This window comes from Colossoma macropomum, unplaced genomic scaffold (assembly GCF_904425465.1).
Source record: "Colossoma macropomum unplaced genomic scaffold, Colossoma_macropomum, whole genome shotgun sequence".
Taxonomy (NCBI): domain Eukaryota; kingdom Metazoa; phylum Chordata; class Actinopteri; order Characiformes; family Serrasalmidae; genus Colossoma; species Colossoma macropomum.
In genome coordinates this window covers 31053180-31074666 of record NW_023494796.1, presented here as the reverse complement: position 1 = coordinate 31074666, position 21487 = coordinate 31053180, and the positions used below count along the sequence as shown (strand labels likewise).

Genomic DNA, 21487 nt, shown 5'->3' with positions numbered 1-21487 from the left:
AAATCAGTGGAGTTCCCCTTCAATTTCCACATATGAACTGTACAAATTAAGCAGTTAAGTGTTTGAAACTTAACACACACTACAAAAAAAACAGTATCTTATGAAGTGAAATGATCTTAAATCAAGGAGCTAAATCTAGTTTCTTATTTTGAGATGGTTGTGCACTTATTATAAGATTATCTGGCTTATTTCTGAACATTGTTTACTTGTTTTAGGTCATTTTATCAAGTAAAATTGATAATTTTGCTGGTTTCAAGCACATTTCTTAAAACAAGCAAAATTATCTGCCAACATAGGAAGATAATGTTACATAAAATTGCCCAAAACAAGTAAACATAAGTGTGGAAATGAGCTAAATGGTCTTGATTTAAACTTACAACAAAGTCTCAACTGAAGAAATATTAGATTCATTGAACAGATTTAAGATTTTTTGCAGTGTACTACACTGAACTCTTATTTATTTAGCAATTAATGCTCATTTAATTAGAAGAAGTCTCATTTGTTTACCTAAATACATCATTTTTTGGGAAACAGATCCAAAAAAAAAAATACATGTAAGGATATCAGTAATAGATCATATATGTTTCAAAAACATGATACGTCCCCAAACAAGCGAGAAACGCTCCAAAACATCTAGAGTTTTATTGAAATTTATTACACGGACCAGAAACGGAAACAGAAACAAAGAAACAAACAGCAACATATATGAATTACGCTGCTCGGACACTTGAGCTCCACTTTAAAGTCACTATATTCACAACTATAAACCAAAATTAAAAGTATATTCTGTACAAGCTAAACTCCTTTATGTGTTTCCTTTTGATGGCTGATGTGCCAATCAATCTTACTGTAATACCAGCTCAGAATCAAATCCCGTTGATCTTTCTGACTGAAACAGTGAGTTACAGTGACACCTACTGGTAGTGCAGCAGTAAATAACCGCAAGAGCATCTTTAATGATGGAAAAACAGAAAATGAACAACAGACGAGTGGAGAAAATGGAATCATGAATTTGTGCGCTCACAAAAGTGGAAGTGGAGGAAGAAAGAGCAGGAAAGTGGTAGAAAAAGAAATGACGCGTCCTTGTTTAACACCTGCTCGTGTGATTAAACAGAGGAATCTGGGTTTGACTGTATTCATGCAGCGTTCAGTGTGAAGTCTGTGTGTGTGAGAGTGAGGGAACTTGTTTAAGAGTGATCTCCGTTAGCGCTGTCGCCGTCATCCTCGCCCTCCTCCTGCTCCCCTTCGTCTTCCTCCTCGTCTTCCTCCCGACCCCGACTATTGATCTTTATGGGAAAATACAAAAGCACCGAAATTCAGACACTCACACCTAAAAAAGTGGTTCTTTAGTAATAAAACGGTTCTATATAGGGGCATGAACACTGTAGGATGATTAAAGGGTTCTTTGTATTGTAAAAGGGTTCTTCAGATTGATGGAGAATGTGCTATAGGAGGTTCTACATGGAACCTTTTCGAAAAGGGTTCTATATAGCATCAAAAGGGTTCTGCTAGTGTTACGATGTCAAGCTTCTAACAGTAGAGAAACACCTTTTTGTTGCTATGTAGAACTCTTTTCAGAAAGGTTCTATACAGTTCTTGACCACCTAGTAATACAGAACCTTGTTGAAAAGGGTTCTGCTACTATTACGATGTCAAACTTGTAATACAGAACCTTTCTGAAAAGGGTTCTATGTAGCACCAAAAAGGGTTCTGCTATTGTTAAGATGTCAAACTGGTAATAGTGAACCTTTTTGAAAAGCGTTCTATATAGCACCAAGCATGTTACGATGCCAAGCTTGTAACAGTAGAGGAACCTTTTTTGGTGCTATATAGAACACTTTTCAGAAAGGTTCTATACAGTTCCTGAACATCAAGTAATATAGAACCTTTTTGAAAAGTGTTCTATATAGCACCAAATTAAGTTTACCACATTAAACTCGTAATATTGAACCTTGTTGAAACAGGTTCTGTATAGCACCAAAAAAAAGGTTCTTCAGATTCATGGAAAATGTGTTCTAGGTCTTTGCACTCAATTTGTATCTGCTTATAAATGCTCTGCTCATTACATAGAAAAAATTCTTGAAGGTCAAATTTAAGCAAATAAGACAAATGCAATTAATCGTGATTAATTTAATTGTGTTTTATGCTTCTATTAACACATTATACACTGTCTTTTAGCACAAAGTCACATTGTCATTTCTCATTATTTCACCCAAGACATTATTTCATGTGTCTTGTTTCCGTAATTTAGTCTAAATCTGTTCTACACACTTAAGTCAACATTTTTTGTGTTCAAATGTGCTTTTGAAATAAATCTGACTTTTCCATTCCTCATTCGCTCCCTCCACCCACCTCCTCTTCCTCCAGATCACCCTCTTCCTCGTAGTCGTTCATTTCCACTTTCTCTCGCTCCTTCTTCGCGCTGGGGTGCTGAGGGGACGTCTCTTCTGCTTTAATGCTCTTCATGTCTGAACACATGACAAAAACAAAACAGCAGCAAATGAGGAAAAAAGTTTACATCATATGACAAAAGCAAGAAACAGCAGTGTGGACATACATATTCAGTGCTCACATATAATGTTTGTATTATCCTGTAAAATATACTGTAAATAATAGGTATTATATGTCTCCTGAGATATTCATATCTCTTTCACACTGGCTTTTTATATCTACTGTCTTATTCTTTGTTCTATTTTCACTTTATTTGTCCTTAAGTTACTGATATATTTCTTTTAGGGGGGACACAATACAAATACCACCTAATCCATCATACTTGGGTAGACTGTCTGGTCAGTTGAGTATGTTGCATATCAAACATATGGGCACTCCCCAAGACAGATTCTTCCTATGTGTAACATATGTGAGTGTATTTTTGTTGTCCACCTGATTTCTTGCTGTGTTCCCTTTCCATCCGCTCCAGGCTCTCCAGCAGGTAGTCCACTTTGTGTTTGATTTGGGTCAGCTCCTTCTTAATGGTCTGCAGGTCATCGGCTCTCACTACACACACACAATATTATCTGTTTAATTTTCAAAAATGTCTCCTCTGTCACATTCAGGTGCCCTTTATTAGGGCTGTAAAATCAATTGGTCATCGATAACGCAGATTATAGACACACCGTTTACTAAAAAAGGCCCACGTCATACGTTTTTCTTGTTGATTTATGTTTGTGGGGTGTTATATATGTAAAATAGTCAAAGCTCATTTTCAATAACCATTTTCCAACCTCATTATCCCTTAGGCTGACTTTACATGGTGAAACTTACATGCAACTTAATGTCACACGAGTTGCATAATGTAAAACAGCCCGCAATTCACTTGAAACTCAGCCGCAATCAATCATTTTACTGGATTAATGGACAAGAAAAGAAGAAACACAAGATAGTTTTTCATTAATCAGATTAAACCATGACAACAAACAATTTTCTCAAACCTTATGTTTCTGTAAACAACTGGCTTAACTAAGCAGCTAAAAGTGACAGCTGTTTAAATGCTTGTGCCACTGTTTATTCTTCTTTAGCCTGCTTTGTTGTGATGGAGAGATTTATCATCTCCTCGCTCGATGCCCCTAATTCAGCACAGAGCACAGATTCCTTTGGGATCCAGTTGATATTTATTACAGAAGAGGACACCAAGATGGGCTCCTCAGTAAACCTGCTTCTGAGACAGGATGAGCAGGACATCAGATACCACCATAATGGCTACATAAACATTTATTTTGAAAGGCTTAGCACAAACACACCCAAATAACCATAGATATATAAATAAAAGATATAGATTTAGAATAAAGACCAGCATTGGCAACTGGAAAGTGATGCAAAGATGTAAATGTAAATACTACAAATCATTTTATATGAAAACGATACAACGTATTTAAAAAACGCTAATTTGGCTAACTAGTGTAAAAGGATGTGCTGCGTGCAACTTTTAATTGCTTTGTGTAGCAGTCAAGTTGCAAGTTGCAGCTATGCTGCATGCAACTCACAACATGCAACTAGTTGCATGCTTTACATGGTGCTGTCACTATGTAAAGCCAGCCTTGACAATTACTCGAAACAGTTCAAATACAACCAAAGTTGCATGCAACACATGCAAGTACTGCCTTTAATCTATCTTTTATCTTTCTTTTGTATCCGTCTTTTCTTTATATTTCAGTTCTTCTCTGTGGTGTGTATGTTGAGCCTTTGAATAATTAACGTTTAAGTAAACATTACGATTACAGCCTACTCGATGTCTCGCTCATCCTGTCCTAGAAGCACCACCATGTCTCTCACTCACTTTCTGTATTACCTTTCACTGTTTGGATCCCAAATGAATCTGAGCTCTATGTAAAATCATGGTTTCAAGAGAGAAGAAAAGGAGTCTATAGATCACGATAACAGCAGGCTAAGGATGAACGAATACTGGGACAAGCAGCTGTTGAAACAGCTGTTAGCATTAGCTGGCTTGTTAACACAGCTGTTTGGAGAAACATTAGCTTTGAGAAACTCCCAGCTCAGGAAACTGACAAAATGAAACTTGTGACACAAACTACAGCTGCCTGAAACTGTTGTGGCTGGGTTTCAAGTGAGTTGCAGGACACTTGACATGGTGCAACTCAAGTGCAAGTTTCATGTAGGTTTCAAGCAAATAAAGTTAACAAAAGTGTGTATCTAGCCTTAGAATTAAACAAAATGTTTGTGACATCATAACCATGATGAATTCAAAAAGGAAAGCTGCTTAGATTCTGCTGTATAGCATTGCGGGTGAATGGTATAAATTGATATTTACATAGAACCTCAATATCCTTTTTAAAACTAGGAGTAGGAGTTTTTCCACATGAGCCTTTTAACAGCAAAAGCGCTCATGAGAAACATACAATGTAATACTAAGTACTGAGGGAGACACGGTTTTTATGGTTTCACTGCATCATAAAAAAAGAAATATCTTGTCGTGCAGGCGGAATTTTGAGCGACAACAACAGTGAAATGAGAGGAAATGGCAGAAGACATAATGGTTTGATTAGTAGGTAAATCAAATAACGGTTGGCAGAATCATTAATGATAGAAATAGTCGTGAGCTACAGGCCTGCTTGTGTGTGTGTGTGTGTGTGTGTGTGTGTGTGTGTGGATGTCCTCACTGGTGCGGGAGGTGCGCTGACTGCTCTTTGTGGAGAAGCTGCTCTTGGTCCGACGACTGCCTCCGCTCACGCTGACCCGCGGCCGCTTCGAGGGGATTACTGCCCGGGACAGGGGGGGAGGGGGAGGGGGCACCCGTGACGGGTACGAGTACACCCTAAAAAAAGTTAATCTATTTCAAACCGACAAACCAAATCAGAGTGTTGCAACACTGGCAGTCAAGCTGAAACCGCATTGTGTTTAAGGCTGTAATGTCAAATGTACCCAAGCATGCAATAGACCGAGCTTAACCACATGAACCCCCTGAGCCCTGTACTGGTCCCAAAGGACAAGAAAGCTGCTCCATTAATGTGCAGTTACTTTTTACAAGAAACGGTTCTACTTTTGGAAAAGTTTCCTGCTGGAGATGCGAGAAAAGCGGCTATAACTGAGCTAAAATTTAAATCAGAGCAAAGTAAATCTGCATTTTTGTTTATATTACCAATATTTTTTATCCTATACTAGTATATACATATTTACAGCCAAGATGGTAAAATGGACATAAAATGTTGTGGCTCCCAAGATAGTTTGATTTTTGTTGAAACAACTTGACCAGATACCATATTTTGCAGTGTTCTATCACTGTATAAACGATGCATAAGGCCTCATTTCCTGTTGGATGTTTTTTTTTATTTGTGCACATGCACATTCAGAGCACAGTTGAGATTGATAAGAGTTTATTAAGCTGCTTAATAAGATTAACAATAAAAATGTGTGACATTCCTATTCATGAGTTTTCTCATGCAAATGTTTTTTTGTTTTGTTTATTCCTTTTCTCAGTGAAGCTTCTTGACAGCTGCACATCCTTTCAGACCCACAGCGTCGGACTCATAGGAGCACAAACGTTAAGAGTGAACAGATTGAATACTGATAGATTTGATATTATTCTTAGTGTTTTGTGAAATATTCTCTTAAATATGTTTCCTGCTTTTTTCCCTGACATTGAAAAATGAATAACTTCTACCTGATGTCTTTTCTGACTGATGAATTCCTCATACACACCGATCAGGCATAACATTCTGACCACCTCCTTGTTTCTACGCTCATTGTCCATTTTATCAGCTCCACTTACTATATAGGTGCACTTTGTAGTTCTACAGTTACAGACTGTAGTCCATCTGTTTCTCTGCATACTTTGTTAGCCCCCTTTTACCCTGTTCTTCAGTGGTCAGGACCTCCACAGACCCTCACAGAGCAGGTACTATTTGGGTGGTGGATCATTCTCAGCACTGCAGTAACACTGACGTGGTGGTGGTGTGTTAGTGTGTGTTGCGCTGGTGCGAGTGGATCAGACACAGCAGTGCTGCTGGAGTTTTTAAACACCTCAGTGTCACTGCTGGACTAAGAATAGTCCACCAACCAAAAACATCGAGCCAACAGCGTCCTGTGGGCAGCGTCCTATGACCACTGATGAAGGACTAGAGGGTGACCAAAGCAGATGAGCTACCATCTCTGACTTTACATCTACAAGGTGGACTGGCAAGGTAGGAGTGTCTAATAGAGTGGACAGTGAGTGGACACAGTGTTTAAAAACTCCAGCAGCACTGCTGTGTCTGATCCAGTCAGACCAGCACAAGACACACTAACACACCACCACCACATCAGTGTTACTGCAGTGCTGAGAATGATCCACCACCCAAATAGTACCTGCTCTGTGAGGGTCCATGGGGGTCCTGACCACTGAAGAACAGGGTAAAGGGGGCTAACAAAGTATGCAGAGAAACAGATGGACTACAGTCTGTAACTGTAGAACTACAAAGTGCACCTATATAGTAAGTGGAGCTGATAAAATGGAAAATAAGCGTAGAAACAAGGAGGTGGTCAGAATGTTATGCCTGATCGGTGTATATGCAAGTGTACTTGGCAATAAAGTGTCTATGATTCAGAAAACGTCTGAGAGAAGTGAACTGTTCACAAGGAATGTGAATTGTTCTGCTCTGCAGGTGGACGGATATTAATCTGAAATGTTTTGGTCTCAGAGAGGAAATGTGTCCTAGTGGAGGTAGAGAGAGAGAAAGAGAGAGAAAGGGGACTGGAATGAAGGAAGGAAAATGTTCTTACCGGTCATAATAATCTCTATGAAAGTCGTAGTCCAGATCAAATGAAGAACTGCAGATAAAAAGAGCCAGAAAAAACGAAGGCATTAACTCTGGACAATAGTGCCTAAAAAAAAAAGGAAGGAGAAGTAGAAGAATACAAACCTGTACATATCTCCTGCTGAACGCTTGATGGTTTTCGATCTGTGAGGTTTAGGTTCTCCTGCCAGGTTAATGTCTGTGTGTGTGTGACAGAGAGAGAGAGAGAGAGAGAGAGAGAGAGAGAGAGAGAGAGAGAGAGAGAGAGAGTGTGAGAGAGAGAGAGAGAGAGAGAGAGAAAGAGAAAGTGAAAGTGAAAGAGAGAGAGAGAGAGAGAGAGAGAAAGAGAAAGAGAGAGAGAGAGAGAGAGAGAGAGAGAGAGAGAGAATAATCAAGATATCATCACATTCACAGATTTATAACTTTAAATGTATAGACTAACACATTACCCACCTATGACAAGCTTAAAAATAACACTGCCATCATGTACAGACATCAAACCAGACAGTTTCAGTTTTTCAGTGGAAGATTTTTATGGTGCAGCTTATTTTAGGTCATAGACATTTGCTTCTAAGGTTACTTCCTATTCCAATCTGATCACAAACCTCATAGACAGCCATAAGATTAGCAGTGGGCCAATTATATGCGCTATATGGCCAAAAGTTTATGGACTCCTGACCATCATACCTATATGCTCAGCCATGATAACCCATTTCAAGAAGCTCCTGATGCACAGTTCTTCTGCTGATGGTGTTTCCAGAGGCGGTTTGGAGCTCTGTAGTAAGTAATGCAAAGAGGACAGGCTGCAACACTCAGCAGCCGTGGTCTACCACTTTGTGACTGAGCTGTTGTTGCTCCTAGATGCTTTCACTTCACAATAAAAGCACTTACAGTTGACTGGGGCAGAACTAGCAGGGCAGAAATTTGTGAAGACTTGTGGCAGAGGTGGCATCCTATGACAGTGTCATGTTTAAAGTCACTGAGCTCTTTAGTACGACCCACCCTACTGCCGGTGTTTGTCTATTGAGACTGCAAGGCTATGTGCTTGATTTTATACACCTGTCAGCAATGGGTGTTGCAGAAACACCTGAACTCTATTTCTATTTCAGGACGTTGTTCATATTCAGGGACCTTATGTTGACTATTAGGTCTAGCTAGCTTGATCTATTTAGGCAACTTTCTTACATTTTCCTTCACTGTAAAAATGCATATAATATAACCAACAGTTATAGTCGTAAGCATATGTTTAAGCCTAATTGGTGAACTGGAAAATTGGAGAATTTCAGCCAGAAAAAGGAAAGAAAAGCAACAAAAAGGTTTGTGTAGGTTGGAATTCAAATTTACAGTAATCATGAACTTGAAAGCGGCATTAGTCTCATCAGTCTGCTACCCAATAGACCTCTGAAGTCATGCTGTCAATGTGTTGTTACGAAATGCTTATATTCAGAATTCTGGGTCTAAGTCGTTTTTCTCTATGGGAAAAATTGATGGCATTTTTGAGAAATGGTGCCTTGTGGTAAATAATAATGTTTCAATACCAATAAGTGTTTTGCAGTGCATACATTCCCCAGGATCACTGGATCTTCTGAATTACAAGGCTGCTAAAGTAATATAATCAAAATATATGTATATTGTTATATGCAAGCTAACACTGTCTTTATTTGACTGGCAACTGTGCCAAAATACCAACAACCTCTTTCAAATGTGATACTTAAGTTGTTCTGACAGTAATAAGCTGTGTTCCACTGCGTTCCCGCATTTCTCGGCCGCTACATCAAAAAAGGCCATTCTAAAGTGACCCTTCATATACAGCCTAGAAATGCAGCCTACGTTCTGTGTGATTTCAAGGACTCAACTGAGGTTTCCTTCCCGGCCTTCAGTTACCCACAGTTCTCTGCGCACTAACGATGCAAAGGAAAACAAAAAACAGAACCACGAAAGTTGTTCACATACTTGAATCCATCTTCGTTACCTTATAAAGTGTTAAATGATCAATTAAGACATTCGTCCATATATCGAATTTTAAGTCCAAGTTTTGTGCCGCAATTGCAAGAGCTGGGACTTTTCAGGTGACGTCACCACGCAGCCTCGTTAGGGATCTTCCATTTGTGTGACCAATAGGCTACTAAGGAGGAGTCTTCATAGGACAGTCCTACCGAGGACCCACCCTACCTCGGCTGCGGCCCAGGCTTTGGAATGCAGCTATAATCTACAATTTTAGAGTTACTGTTGGTGGAATAACGTTGTTTAACAGCAGATTTACTTTTATTTTCACTGTCATTTCAAAGCACAGGAGTTTAGCTCACCTATGGCACGTATGTAGCATTACTGGTATTTCGATCACCCTAACCCAAACTCCTAATTCACAGGAGGACAGCGGTGTTACCCACTACACTGCAGGGACCCTCAGACCAGAAAACAACAAATCCAAAGAAACGCCATCCTTACCCAGCACCTGCCCAACGATCATCCTTCCATCCTCCCCCACCACAGCGGCTCGCGCATTCCTCTCATTGGAGTACTGGACGAAGGCGTAGCCCTTGTGCACAGAGCAGCCCACAATCTTGCCGTACTTGCTGAAGATGGCCTCCACGTCGGCCTTGGTCACCAGCAGGGTGTTCAGGTTGCCGATGAACACGCGCGAGTTGAGGGAGTGCGGGTCCGTCTTGTTGGTCACGTTACTCGCCATTAGGCTGCAGGTGGTGGGCGAGCAACTGGATGGACGTGAACAAGACAGACAGGAGAAGGAACAGGGGATGAAGAAACGAGGATAAGTGCCAGAATGACTGTTAAGCTACGCTAGCAAGGATATTAGCCCCAATGGGTTTGGTCCCCGACAGAGTGTAAGCTGGCGCAAGTCATGCGTAGCTACTATTATTATATATATTAGCTTCTATATAAAGAGACAAATAAGAACGTACCTCATAACAGGACACTAATAATAAAGATATACTAATAATATTCACAAATTTTCACAATTCTCCCTTCACCTCTAATGTAATGGATTAGCCAATACATTTGGTGTCTGAAGTCTGTACAAGGCTAATGTGGCTATCAAGTAATGAAAGCATATGCTTTGTAATTAGCATCATGCTAAATGCATGCCTAAATCATGGTTTAAACCACATTAAATTGTTGAGTTCTCAAACAGACTTATTATATACAGTTTCGGACATTGCATGACATCCTGTTATCTGAAAAATGATACGGAACCTTACAAGAAAATAACAAATGTACTGAAAGAATACAGGCTTCAAGATGCTAACTGCTGTTTTTGCTGTGTAGTGTACTTTTACCAATTTTAAAGGAACAAACTTCAGACACAGAACATCTTGGCTCATTGAGATTTATGTCAAGAAGAAAATTGTGTAAATTTGTGTAACTTATTTGCTTCCTTAGCTAATTGCTAAAGAGTTTCAAGTGTGCCAGTTAGGCCTACCAGTATCTCTCACCCATTAAACACCTAAGCATGCAGCACATTTATGCAGTATGCAATGTATTATGAAAAAGAAGCAGATATTTTTCCTCCTAAAGGACAATAGAGACGTTGTAAGCCAATAAGTTGCTTTAAGTGATCTTTAGAATCTTACAATATAAAATAACCACATTAATATTGAAAACAAAAAACACAAACTGGACTGTGGTTTTGCGTGTGTGGACCACTATGAGGCAAGGCCTTATTTTGAGACTGGAATATTTGCATATTAACATATAAAACCCACACAACCATTTAAATCCTCTTTAAAGCATCTCAAGTAAACACTGAAAGCAATATCAGGAATAATGTCCCCATAGTGCAAAACATCTTGTCTGTGTTTTTGTAATGTACCATGAATTTAAGGCGTATAGATAGAACAGTAATCAGATTTGCATGCTGCTAATAAACGCATATGGAGACCATACTGAATAGCATTTTTCTGTTTTTTTTTTTTAAGACCCTGCTAATGCAACGTCACGGAACAGCTCAATGTGCTTGGAGGAGAACACTAACGGCCAATTCTGTCAGTTAGCGTCGCCTAGCAATGTGCTGAGAAAAGGGAAGCAAAGGTGGGCCATCCTACCCACTCAAAGACAGCCTGGCCCTTTATGCCTTTTTAGGCCCCCAGCCACGGATGGCTGTGGCAGGGCTGTGGATTGAACTCGTGATCTCCTGACGATAGGGCGAAGGGCGAAGGGCGAAAGGGCGATAGGGCAAAAGGGCGATAGGGCGAAAGCTTCCAAGCTATCGTCAGGAGATCACGAGTTCAATTCCAGACTCCAGATTCCAGTCCTGGATTTTGTAATCTTTGGTAGTTATTGCACTGTTCATGTACCTGGCTGGGCACCTATCATCGCACGTACCAGCATTACAATATTCACCACTGGAATCTGGATTCAAGGTAAGGAGATGGCAGTGTTTTGGTTTTTTTTTGGCTTTTTGTTTTGTTTTAATCCCAGGCACCACATGTCCGTGTTTTGCCTTTTCTTAACAAACCTGACTCAACTCATTGGGTTAAAGAGCTGATTCAGGCCTGACTGTACAGGGAATGCATAAACATGAAAGGCACCGAAGACTGGAGCTGAACAATAGGCCTACAGTATTAGGCCACGTTCACAAGACATTTTGGTATCTGTCAAAAACGCACTGATATGCGCTTCTGGTTTGTTGTGGGCAGGAAACGCATTCAAACTTGAAGGCTTGTCAGCAAAATCTGCTAGCAGCTGTTGTTCTTCTTCATAAAACAAATTAAAAAGGCGTGTAAGACCAGTAACTGTCTTGCTATATCTTTAGTGCTGGATTGTACAGCCCTGAATGTGAGTTTACAGCGACAACTAGTTGCTCCTTCATTTATTCAGAATCATCATGACTGACTGAAGCTCCCCCACCATCATTTGCATTCACTGTTATGGACTGGTGTCTGCTGTCCATCAAGCATAGTTTTTCACTGACATCAATGTCAACAGATGAGTTTTTGATGGATTCCAGAATGCCTTTGTGAATGTGGCCTTAGGGAGTATTCGGTTACAGATAAAGGAGAAGACCTTATTTTTAAATCTTTCATGAGTTCATGAAATTATTATGCTGGACAACAGCAGCATCTAAGGTCATCTGGATTCCACTCCCCCTAATATGTAGCTATACAATAAAAAATAGATAAACAGTACAGATGGTACTGAAGGTACTGTTTTGAGCACTGGAAGTGGGTCTGTGGTGTTGGGTTGAGAAAAGCATTTTCTTTACATTTATATGATAGACCTAGAAGAGAGGACCACGTGTTGAAAACCATCAGTATATTGTATGTTAGTGGACCATTCCAGTAGATATTTCTCCCCAGTTTTAGGCTGATATTCATCACTTCTCAGTGCACCAGCAAGCAGAACTGAGATCAGTTCAACTCAGTGTCCCCTTATGCATCTAATTCTACCCCCTGGTTACTCCACTAAAGACGTTTTCCACCAGGCAGGTACAAGTATCTGTAACCTGGTTGAGTATCTGTGTCCATTTTCCATCCGGTGTTACCTCAGAACAGTGGGTGGGGTTCTCTGGAGGTCGAGTGGCCATTTAGAACTCAGATTCCCGGAAGCATATTAGTATCAACATCATCTTAAGTGCTAGAGAGAGTGTTCTGTGTGATGCTCACTCTACCACTTAGACATCATTTTGCCAAGATGCTTTCAGGAAACCCACTCTTGGCTGGCTAAGCTGGGCCAAGCCAAGTTGTCTGACTCCGTAACAGCTGCATCTGACCAATCAATGCCCAGCACTGTTTTAAGCTCCACCCACACAGTTTGGTATGCTTTGTGCAGCCCAGCAAGAAGCGTAACCCTATTTAATCACGGGTACTCCGGAACAGTACAGCTCACTTGGCATTGAAAATGTCAACAAAGCGTGCGATTGTAGATTTGTAATCATGCCGCACTGCACCGCCTGGTGGAAAACGGCTTAAGAGTGGTGTTACATATAGATGGCTGAGGTGACTGGGATACTTTGACATCTCTATTGACATATAAAACACACCTAAACGTGGTCATTTGTGTTTAAAATCTAATTCTTTAGTTTTGTTTGCGTTTCTTTTATATTATAGCCTTTGGACCATTATGAACACTAATAGGATAGTGGTCAATATGGAAGGTAAGAGCTTAATGTATCTTATTACTCATGTATGACCGCAAGAGTTTGACTGGACAGGCTGAAATCCTTTAGGGCAGTTTTGAACATCTTGAAGATCAACCTTGAAGACACTATTTTGAAGTCAATGTGTTTTTTCTCTTTTTTGTACAGAAGCATGTGCAAGTTTTGTTTACTTTTATAAGTTTTGTTTAGCGCTGGAGCTACAGAGCTAACAAATACTTGAAGTCAATAGTCACCTAAATCTTGTCTGTACATACAAGCTCAAAAATACCTTTTGAGGCAGGAGTTGGGGATTTTTTCAAATCATGCTTTTCATAGCATGATTTCTCAATTTAGCAAGATAATTCAAGGTTTCCATTAGTACAAGAAGTGTTGGACAATCCTCAACATTGGACTCATTGGCTAACTGAGAAACCTGGCTTTGTGAAACAGCCCAGTGGTCTTCATTAACCCCTTAACAAGTCATGGGCCCAAAGTTTTACTACACACTTATATAAGGAATAGCTCCATTAGTTTGCACTGAAGTCCCTGTACACACTTAAAAAAGATGGTTCTTCAAGGGTTCTTTGGTTAAAAAAATGTTTCTATATAGAAAGACGAACACAATTTACATGATTAAAGGGTTCTTTGTATGGTGAAATGGCTCTTTAGACTGATGGAGAATGTGCTGTAGATGGTTCCATATAGCACCAAAAAGGGCTTCTATTGTTACGCTGTCAAGCTTGTTACAATAGAAGAACCCTTTTGGTGGTATATAGAACCATTTTCTTCATTAAAGAACCCTCAAAGAACTGTCTTTTTAAGTGTGTGGTTACTGAATAATAAGCCTTTGTATGAAATCAACTTGGATTGTGAAGTTTTGTTCATAATTAAGTTCAGAGTAAGTTGTGCTGTATCCTAAACCACATCTACAAGTCTGCACAAACTAACAAAAACATACTTAGAGTTCTTATGAGACGTTCTTATGGAATCAATTTGGGTGTCTATTGACCTTTAGTGCTTACTAGCAACGTTAGCTCCAGCGCTAAACTAAACAAGCAAAATTTGGACAGTAACACTGTCATGGCTGATGGCCTTGTCTGATGGTAAATGGAAAATCGTGTAAATTTGTTTTTTTTCACCGAACCATTTCTTCAAATGACCGCTCAATACGCAGTCTGTGTGAGGTATAACATGATCGCTCAGTCTCCAGAGAGTGTGTGGGATATTATATATGACCCTTTAACTGACCCATCTATACTCCACCCACAAATATGTTCTTTTGCAGTAATTGCTAGAAGCTTGGACAAAAATCCCATTTAACCTAATGACAAATTTTAAGCCACAACTGAAAATGCCTAAATATGCTAAGAATTTCAATTAATATCCATTATGTATGCTTGTGAAGTAAGAACAGAACAGATGGAATCAATTTAGACTCTTGGTGGCTACAATTTCTCATCAGGTATGTGATTTTTTTGCCCTTGTTCAAGACACTACAGGTGAAGTACAGTCAGGTCAGTTACACAGTGGTCAGTATGGGTCTATGAGTTTGTATGCAGCAGTTCAGTTATAGGGCATGTTTGGGGGGATGTGAATAACCAGCACTCACTCCATTCTGTCTGTAATTCAGGGTCGAGTCGTCTGTCTGCCTGATTCTGTTGGAGAAAAGAGGGTCGTTATTGATCACTGGGGAGCTCCTGCTCAGCAGTGCATTCTGGGAAAGGGTGATACTGGTTAGGAGGTGGGTGTTGAGAGGCAGTGACACATTAGCAACAATCCCCCACCCCTCAAGGTCACACAGAAGGCCCAGATGCAAGAGGCACTGCTGGCACCCAGTGGTGGAAAGCAGCAATGACCAGCGAGTTGTGATATAGATAGTAGAAACCCACCAACCACCCCCAAAACGTGACAAGGAAATATATCTGCAATGATCTATGACCATTAAAAGCCATTATGAAGCCTGAATATCCCATTTCCACTTCCAATCATTTGAGGAGGCGAGGAGAAAAAGGAACCACTCCCTCCAGGCATTAGACACCACGGTGCATCACTCATTTTGAAAAAGCTGAGCTTCTATTTGATAATCTAGATGGTCCTTTTCAGGAATGGACACCCCACCCTCAGGGCTAAGGCACATAATTAATCCTTATACATAGACTGCTATTGGTGGACACTTTGCCAGTGTTGCCATCATTCTGGAAACAGAAGGCGAATCACTGGCAAGTCAATCTGTCGCTTTTGGCCTACAGCGAATCTCCATTTATACTTACAGAAAAATCTCAAAACAAAGTCATGAGTCAGCAAGAGAAGTAGCTATAAAACTGTCATCAATGCTTCAATTTCTAATGCGCTAAACATCTACATTCTACGTTAGGCTTGGCTATAGTGGGCACTTTCGTTTTTTGTGTGGACGGTAAAGCACATGTTCATGCCACACAATTCTAACACAAAACGTTCATGGTTCACTAAAAACGTCAAAAAATAAACCTAAAGCCTATAGGGCAGGGCAATTATCTTTAAGGGAACTAATTCAAAACTGCCACTAAACTATAGAGCACAAGCAATAATCTGACAGTCTGGTCTGTAACGGGGTGGGGGCAACAGAGAACAAGACTTACGGACTGAAGCAGCTGGCAGGAAGGGAAAAAAATAAGACAAGAGTAAATGAGAAACTGTCTGAAGCTCTCAAAAAGGGGGATATTAAAGTTGTATGGAACCATAATTGTGCAACACAACCATAGCATCGTATTACTGACTTGTAAATGGTCATGGGTTTGGGGCCTGTACTGGTACTTTTCCTTTTACTGGTGGAATGACGAGGCAGAACATGCCCATCCGTTAGATGGAGGTTTAAAAAGGTAAGCCTGTTTGGGTACATGGGCTTAATAAACCTGCCAGGGAGGAATTATACAGATTTATCAATATAAAGATGTAATACAAGTGATTCAGAGATGAGTGATGTGAAGTGGTGCACTGTAGAGAAACTTGGAGAGTCTGGACTGTTCAGAAGAACAGTGATTCCAAAATAAAATGGTTTTAAGCACAGCTTGAGGCCTGAGAGCTTACAATATAGCTGAAGTCTAAAATGTCTTATTTAAAATCTGTTCATGGTGGAGGGATATGCAGGAAGTTATAAAGCAAAATAGTTTCCCAAAGAAAATTTGGCTTGGTTTTCCCACTATTTTACCACCTTAAACAAAATATAATGGCAGCATAGACATTGTAACTGGTTCCAATCCCCACCATTGCCTACCGGTTTCTCTAGAATGAAGCATTTTATATCCAACCAACCCAAATGACTTGGTTTACATCTCAACAACTCAATTAAATGAACAGACATCTTCTCTTGTAAGCACAGTCCCCCATAAGAACACTTGGATTGGCGCTGATGTGAGTAGAATTACTTTTATTCCTTACTTACGCTGGAGTATAGACACTGGCCATGATGTCATGCCATCACATTACAAACACATCCAACTATTTCTTTATTTCTTCCCAAATATATTGAGAGTAAGGAGATCTGAACCAATTCTGGACATGCTGTCAAGACATGACTGGTCTTCAAAGCATATACACTGCTAAACATGGAGGGAAAGCCATGACCGAGAACCCTGGGCCTCTATTCCTTCACGGACGGGGGGATTGAGAAATGAGAAATCGCCCTGGATCGTCAGATAATCCTCGTTTATTGTGTTTAGATGACTTTTACGTTCATGTCACTTCTTTAATGGCAGCATTCAAGGTTACAAAATGAAGCAAAGGCCCACGTTTGTAAGACATAAACAACCAAAATACACAGCTACACAGTTAAATGATGGTTCTTTAGCAAAGGCAATGGTTCTATTTCAAACCACGAGTTCCATATGGAACCGTTTGCATGATTAAATTGCTCTTTACACTGTGAAATGGTTGTTTAGATTAGTGGAGAATGTGTTGTGCGTGGTTCTATATACAACCTCTTTGAAAATGGTTCTATGCAGCACCAAAAAGGGTTCCGCTGTTGTTACGTCGTCAGGCTTGTATCAGCACCCTGCTGAAGAAAATTCCACACTGGTCTTGGGCTGGTTTAGCTTGTCACCCAGCATGGTCATGCTGGTTGACCAGCATACCAGCATCAAAAACACAACCAGCAATGGTAAACAGAAGACCTTTTGGTGCTGTACAGAACCCTTTTCAAAAAGGTTCTACTTAGAATCATATACAACACATTCTTCATCAATCTGAAGAACCATTTCTCCATGCAACAAACCATGCATGCAAATGGTTATACACTCTTAAAAGATGGTGCTTCAAGGGTTCTTTAGTAAAGAAAACGGTTATATATGGAACCACGAACGCTCAAAGAACCCTTTGCATGCACTAAGGTTCTCAGCATCATAAAAAGGTTCTTTAGATTCATGAAAAATGTGCATGAATGTGCTGTAGACAGGTTCTATGTAAAAACTTTTCAAAAAGTTCTATACAACACCCAAAAGGTTCTGCTATCGTTACGGTGTCAAGTTTGTAACAAATAAGAGCCCTTTTGGGTGCTATAAAGAACCATTTTCAAACAGGTTCTCTATAGAACTGTCTACAGCACAGTCTGAAGAACCTTTCATGATGCAAAGAGCCCTTAATCATGCAAAGGGTTCTTTGAGTGTTTGTGGTTCTATATAGAACCATTTTCTTTATTAAAGAACACTTGAAGTACCATGTTTTTAAGAGCGTACAGTACACACTTAAAAAGATGGTTCAAGGATTCTTAAATAAGGGGAAGGGTTCTATTTAGAACCTATGGAGCTGTTTGCATACTTACATCGTTCTTTGCATGGTGAAATGTGTCTTCAGATTGATGGAGAACGCGTATTTGGCTCAAGCTTGACATCGGAACAGAAGAACCCTTTTAGGTTCTGTACAGAACCACAAGCAACATATTTATCAACCTGAAGGATTAATTTACCATGAGAAGAACCATTTAAGCATTAAATGGCTCTAAACAGAACCCTTCCTTTTACTAAGGAACCCCTGAAGCACCATGTTTTTAAGAGTGTATAATACACATTTACAAAGATGGTTTTTCAAGGGTTCTTTAGTAAAAGGAATGGTTCTATTTAGAACCATTAATTTTATATAGAGCCATTTGTCTGCTTAAATGGTTTCTTTGCATGGTGAAGCGTGTATTCAGATTGATGGAGAATGTGTTGTATATGGTTCAAGCTTGACATTGTAACAGAAGAACCCTTTCGAGTTCTATACAGAACCATACGCAACACATTCTCCATCTCCATTTTCACCAAACAACCATTTAAGCATGCAAATGGGTCTATACAGAACAATATCCTTTACTAAAGAACCCTTAAAGAAGTCTCTTTTTCAAGAGTGTAGAACTAATGGTTCTACACAGAACCAATGCCTTTACTAAAGATCTCCTGAAAGAACTTTATTTTTCAGGGGTGTAAAACTTGTAGTTCTATACAGAACCAATGCCTTTACTAAAAAATCCCTGAAGAACCCTCTTTATCAAGAGTGTAGAACTAATGGTTCTATACAGAACCAATGCCTTTACTAAAGAACCCTTGAAGAACCATCTTTAAGTGTGTAGGAATGTGTTTTTTTACAGGCAGGTCCATACAAACACAAATACAGCGTCATTCCTATGACAGACAGCTCTGCAGTCCATGAAAACATCGCCTGAGGGGTTAAAAAATCGAATTGAATCCGAATGAAAAGTGGCTCCAAAAACAAACCGCATTGAAAACCATGGAAACAGCATTATAGGGCCAGGCTTCGGTCCAAAACGCCTACGCTGATACCAAAAGCAGACTAGGCTGGAAAAACAGTCTGGAAGTTAAAAATGGCTTTAAAAGGCTTTTAAAAGACTCCTAAATCCCGGACACGGAGAAACGGGAGAGGGGGAAAAACGGGAAAAACGACCATGTTGGAAACCCAAACCAAGCTCGTCCGTTCTGAGGCTACACATCCTCCAAAACAACCGTCAAAAATACTCAGCTCCGCACCAGACAATCTGCTCTACCGGTAGCGGTCTTGCAAAAAAAGGTTCAAAATAACTCTGACATTGAAAAACAAAAGCAAAAAAAATAATAAAAAAGTGCGTGTCGCCATCTCAAAGCTGCTCTAGTTACCTCGGCATCACAAAATGTACGCCATCACCAACCAGCACAGAGACACTCGCCAGAAAAATGCAGTAAAAATAAAAACCCAAAAAAGGCTCCAGAGACAGTTCAGTCAGAAAAAAAAAACAAAAATAAAAATCACCTCAAAAAAAGCCTCTCGAAAAGCAAAATACTCACCAGGAGCTTAAGACTAAAAATGACTAAAACCGGCGCTGTGCTGTGTTTGGTGCTGAACTCCGGCTCGGCTCACTCGGAAGGCTTTCTACAGGCGAGTACACGAAATGGCGTCGTGCGCATGCGCAACAACGGTCGCGCCTGTGTGAAGGGCAGCCTCTTGGGGCGCTGTTATGCACTGTTTAAAGGGGAACTCCACCGAAATTTCAGTGAGGTTTGGTGTGAAATGGTTCCGATTTATTTACAGTGGTGGTGACAGGAACCAGTTGTCGCCATGACTACAACACAAATATAGCCATTTTATTTACTATCCAATCATCAGTGTGCCTGCAGGTTCCTTCCTTCTGAGTGTTTATATGTGTTGAAGATGTTAAAATAGTGGTACAACTTGAAAAATATTTTTTCTTTGGGGTCTATTTTGCCTCACAGCGCCCTGCATGTACCCCTCCGCCATGAATGGGGTTAAAAACTACATCTAAGGCCAAAATGTATTTGCAAGACTGTCATAAAACAGTGTCTCAGACATCAGGCAGTGTATTCATAACCAGTTAATGTAATACATTTCTGTGAGGGAGCTTTTAGAGGTGGACGTCTGGTTGCTATTACCATCAGTTCTGACTCTAAGTTTCTCTAAAACAGAGCATTTCACACCAAACCACTCTGAACGTCTCTGCGTTTAATCATGCACAAATTTTGAAAAATCTGTGAAGTTCCCCTTGAAATCTCTTATTGGTATTATTATTATGTCAGTCAATACAATATGTAATGTTTCTAATTTTGACAATGGTTGTAGGAATATTATGAGTGTTTAACCCATCTCTATACACTTTCTATTGTGTTTTGTGTTTTAAGTGACATCATCTCACTATATTGGCAGATAATTTTGTGGTTTCTTTTTTAAAGTGCTGGAAAAAGCAAAATTATAAGCAAAATTATCAGCCAACATAGTGAGATAACTTCATAAAATTGCTCAAAACAAATAAAAATGATAAATGTTTGTTATTTATTGACTAGATTTGAGATGTTTTCTATTGCTAAAATGAAAATGTAAAGTTTCTTGATATCAGAAATTTCCACCAGTAAGAAATGTTTAACATGTAACAATAAATATGTTAAAATTAATTTTAGTAAAACATGTTAAAAGTGAATACATACTAGTAAAAATGTTCCTTCCATTGAAATAAATGGGGGCCAGCCATGAAATCTGATGAATGCTTATATATAAGCTTGACATGTTGGATTTTATTTTTTTTGTATTAAATATGCTATTAGAAACGCTTTTATTCCTGCAGTTTATTCTTTGTTATTATTTTAATTATTTGTGGTCATGCTGTGTATAATAATTTTCTTTTGAAGCAGTGACTTCACAGATGCTGTGTGTATCATTACATATAAAACAACAATTTCAAGTTTAAATTATACAAATGCATTAAAAGTGTCATGTCTATGTTAAAATCATTTTAAATGCATAGTTTTATTTTGATAATAAATCTTGTCCCAACGTTTTTGTCAGGGAAGTTACAGAAATAGAAAATGTAATTGAAAAAATAATTTAAAATAAATAAAAAAGGGACTTTTATCTGTAAATTTTCCACCCATAAACTGAATCTAGATCTAAAAAAATATGTTTTTTAGAAAAACAAAATGTACTGAAGGCAAATATTAAGTTAACTACTCATTTACAGACTGCTGAGAAGGCTGAAGGGCTGATGTAGACTAAACACAGCAATTAGCCCATTAGCTAGCTGTAAGTATAGTGTTTAACACTCTATGCCCCTGAATTGACCTATCAGAGAAGTCACAAGCCTAATGGAACAGTGCATTATGGGTATTCTGTATTCATTCAGTCCCTATTGTGGACATTCTTCACTATGCTT

General features: G+C 39.4%; 1 protein-coding gene and 1 long non-coding RNA gene across 3 annotated transcripts; one reads left to right on the top strand and one right to left on the bottom strand.

Moving 5' to 3' along the window:
* Window positions 1–618: 618 nt before the first annotated feature.
* On the bottom strand, window positions 619–19889 carry LOC118816750 (heterogeneous nuclear ribonucleoprotein C). Of its 2 annotated transcripts, XM_036583322.1 has the most exons (9): window positions 19614–19889; window positions 14933–14978; window positions 9678–9943; window positions 7356–7428; window positions 7216–7263; window positions 5118–5272; window positions 2884–2997; window positions 2353–2468; window positions 619–1286 (listed from the first exon to the last, which is right to left on the bottom strand). In XM_036583322.1, the coding sequence occupies exons 2-9, from the start codon at window positions 14935–14937 to the stop codon at window positions 1188–1190; spliced, it is 876 nt and encodes a 291-aa protein (XP_036439215.1). In that variant the 5' UTR covers window positions 14938–14978; window positions 19614–19889; the 3' UTR covers window positions 619–1187. The 2 variants fall into 2 exon arrangements, with proteins under 2 accessions (XP_036439215.1, XP_036439216.1); XM_036583323.1 differs by lacking the exon at window positions 14933–14978.
* LOC118816751 lies at window positions 11502–15288 on the top strand. The gene is made up of 2 exons (XR_005007897.1): window positions 11502–11608; window positions 14954–15288. It is a non-coding gene; the product is annotated as an uncharacterized LOC118816751 (long non-coding RNA).
* Window positions 19890–21487: the final 1598 nt, after the last annotated feature.

What these genes read in the sequence shown, in the direction of transcription:
- LOC118816750 (XM_036583322.1), bottom strand. An exon ending in TCAGCAGGAGATATGTACAG is followed by an intron (nt 7,264 to 7,355) that starts GTTTGTATTCTT and finishes TTTTATCTGCAG; the next exon opens with TTCTTCATTTGATCTGGACT. An exon ending in GGAACACAGCAAGAAATCAG is followed by an intron (nt 2,469 to 2,883) that starts GTGGACAACAAA and finishes TCATGTGTTCAG; the next exon opens with ACATGAAGAGCATTAAAGCA.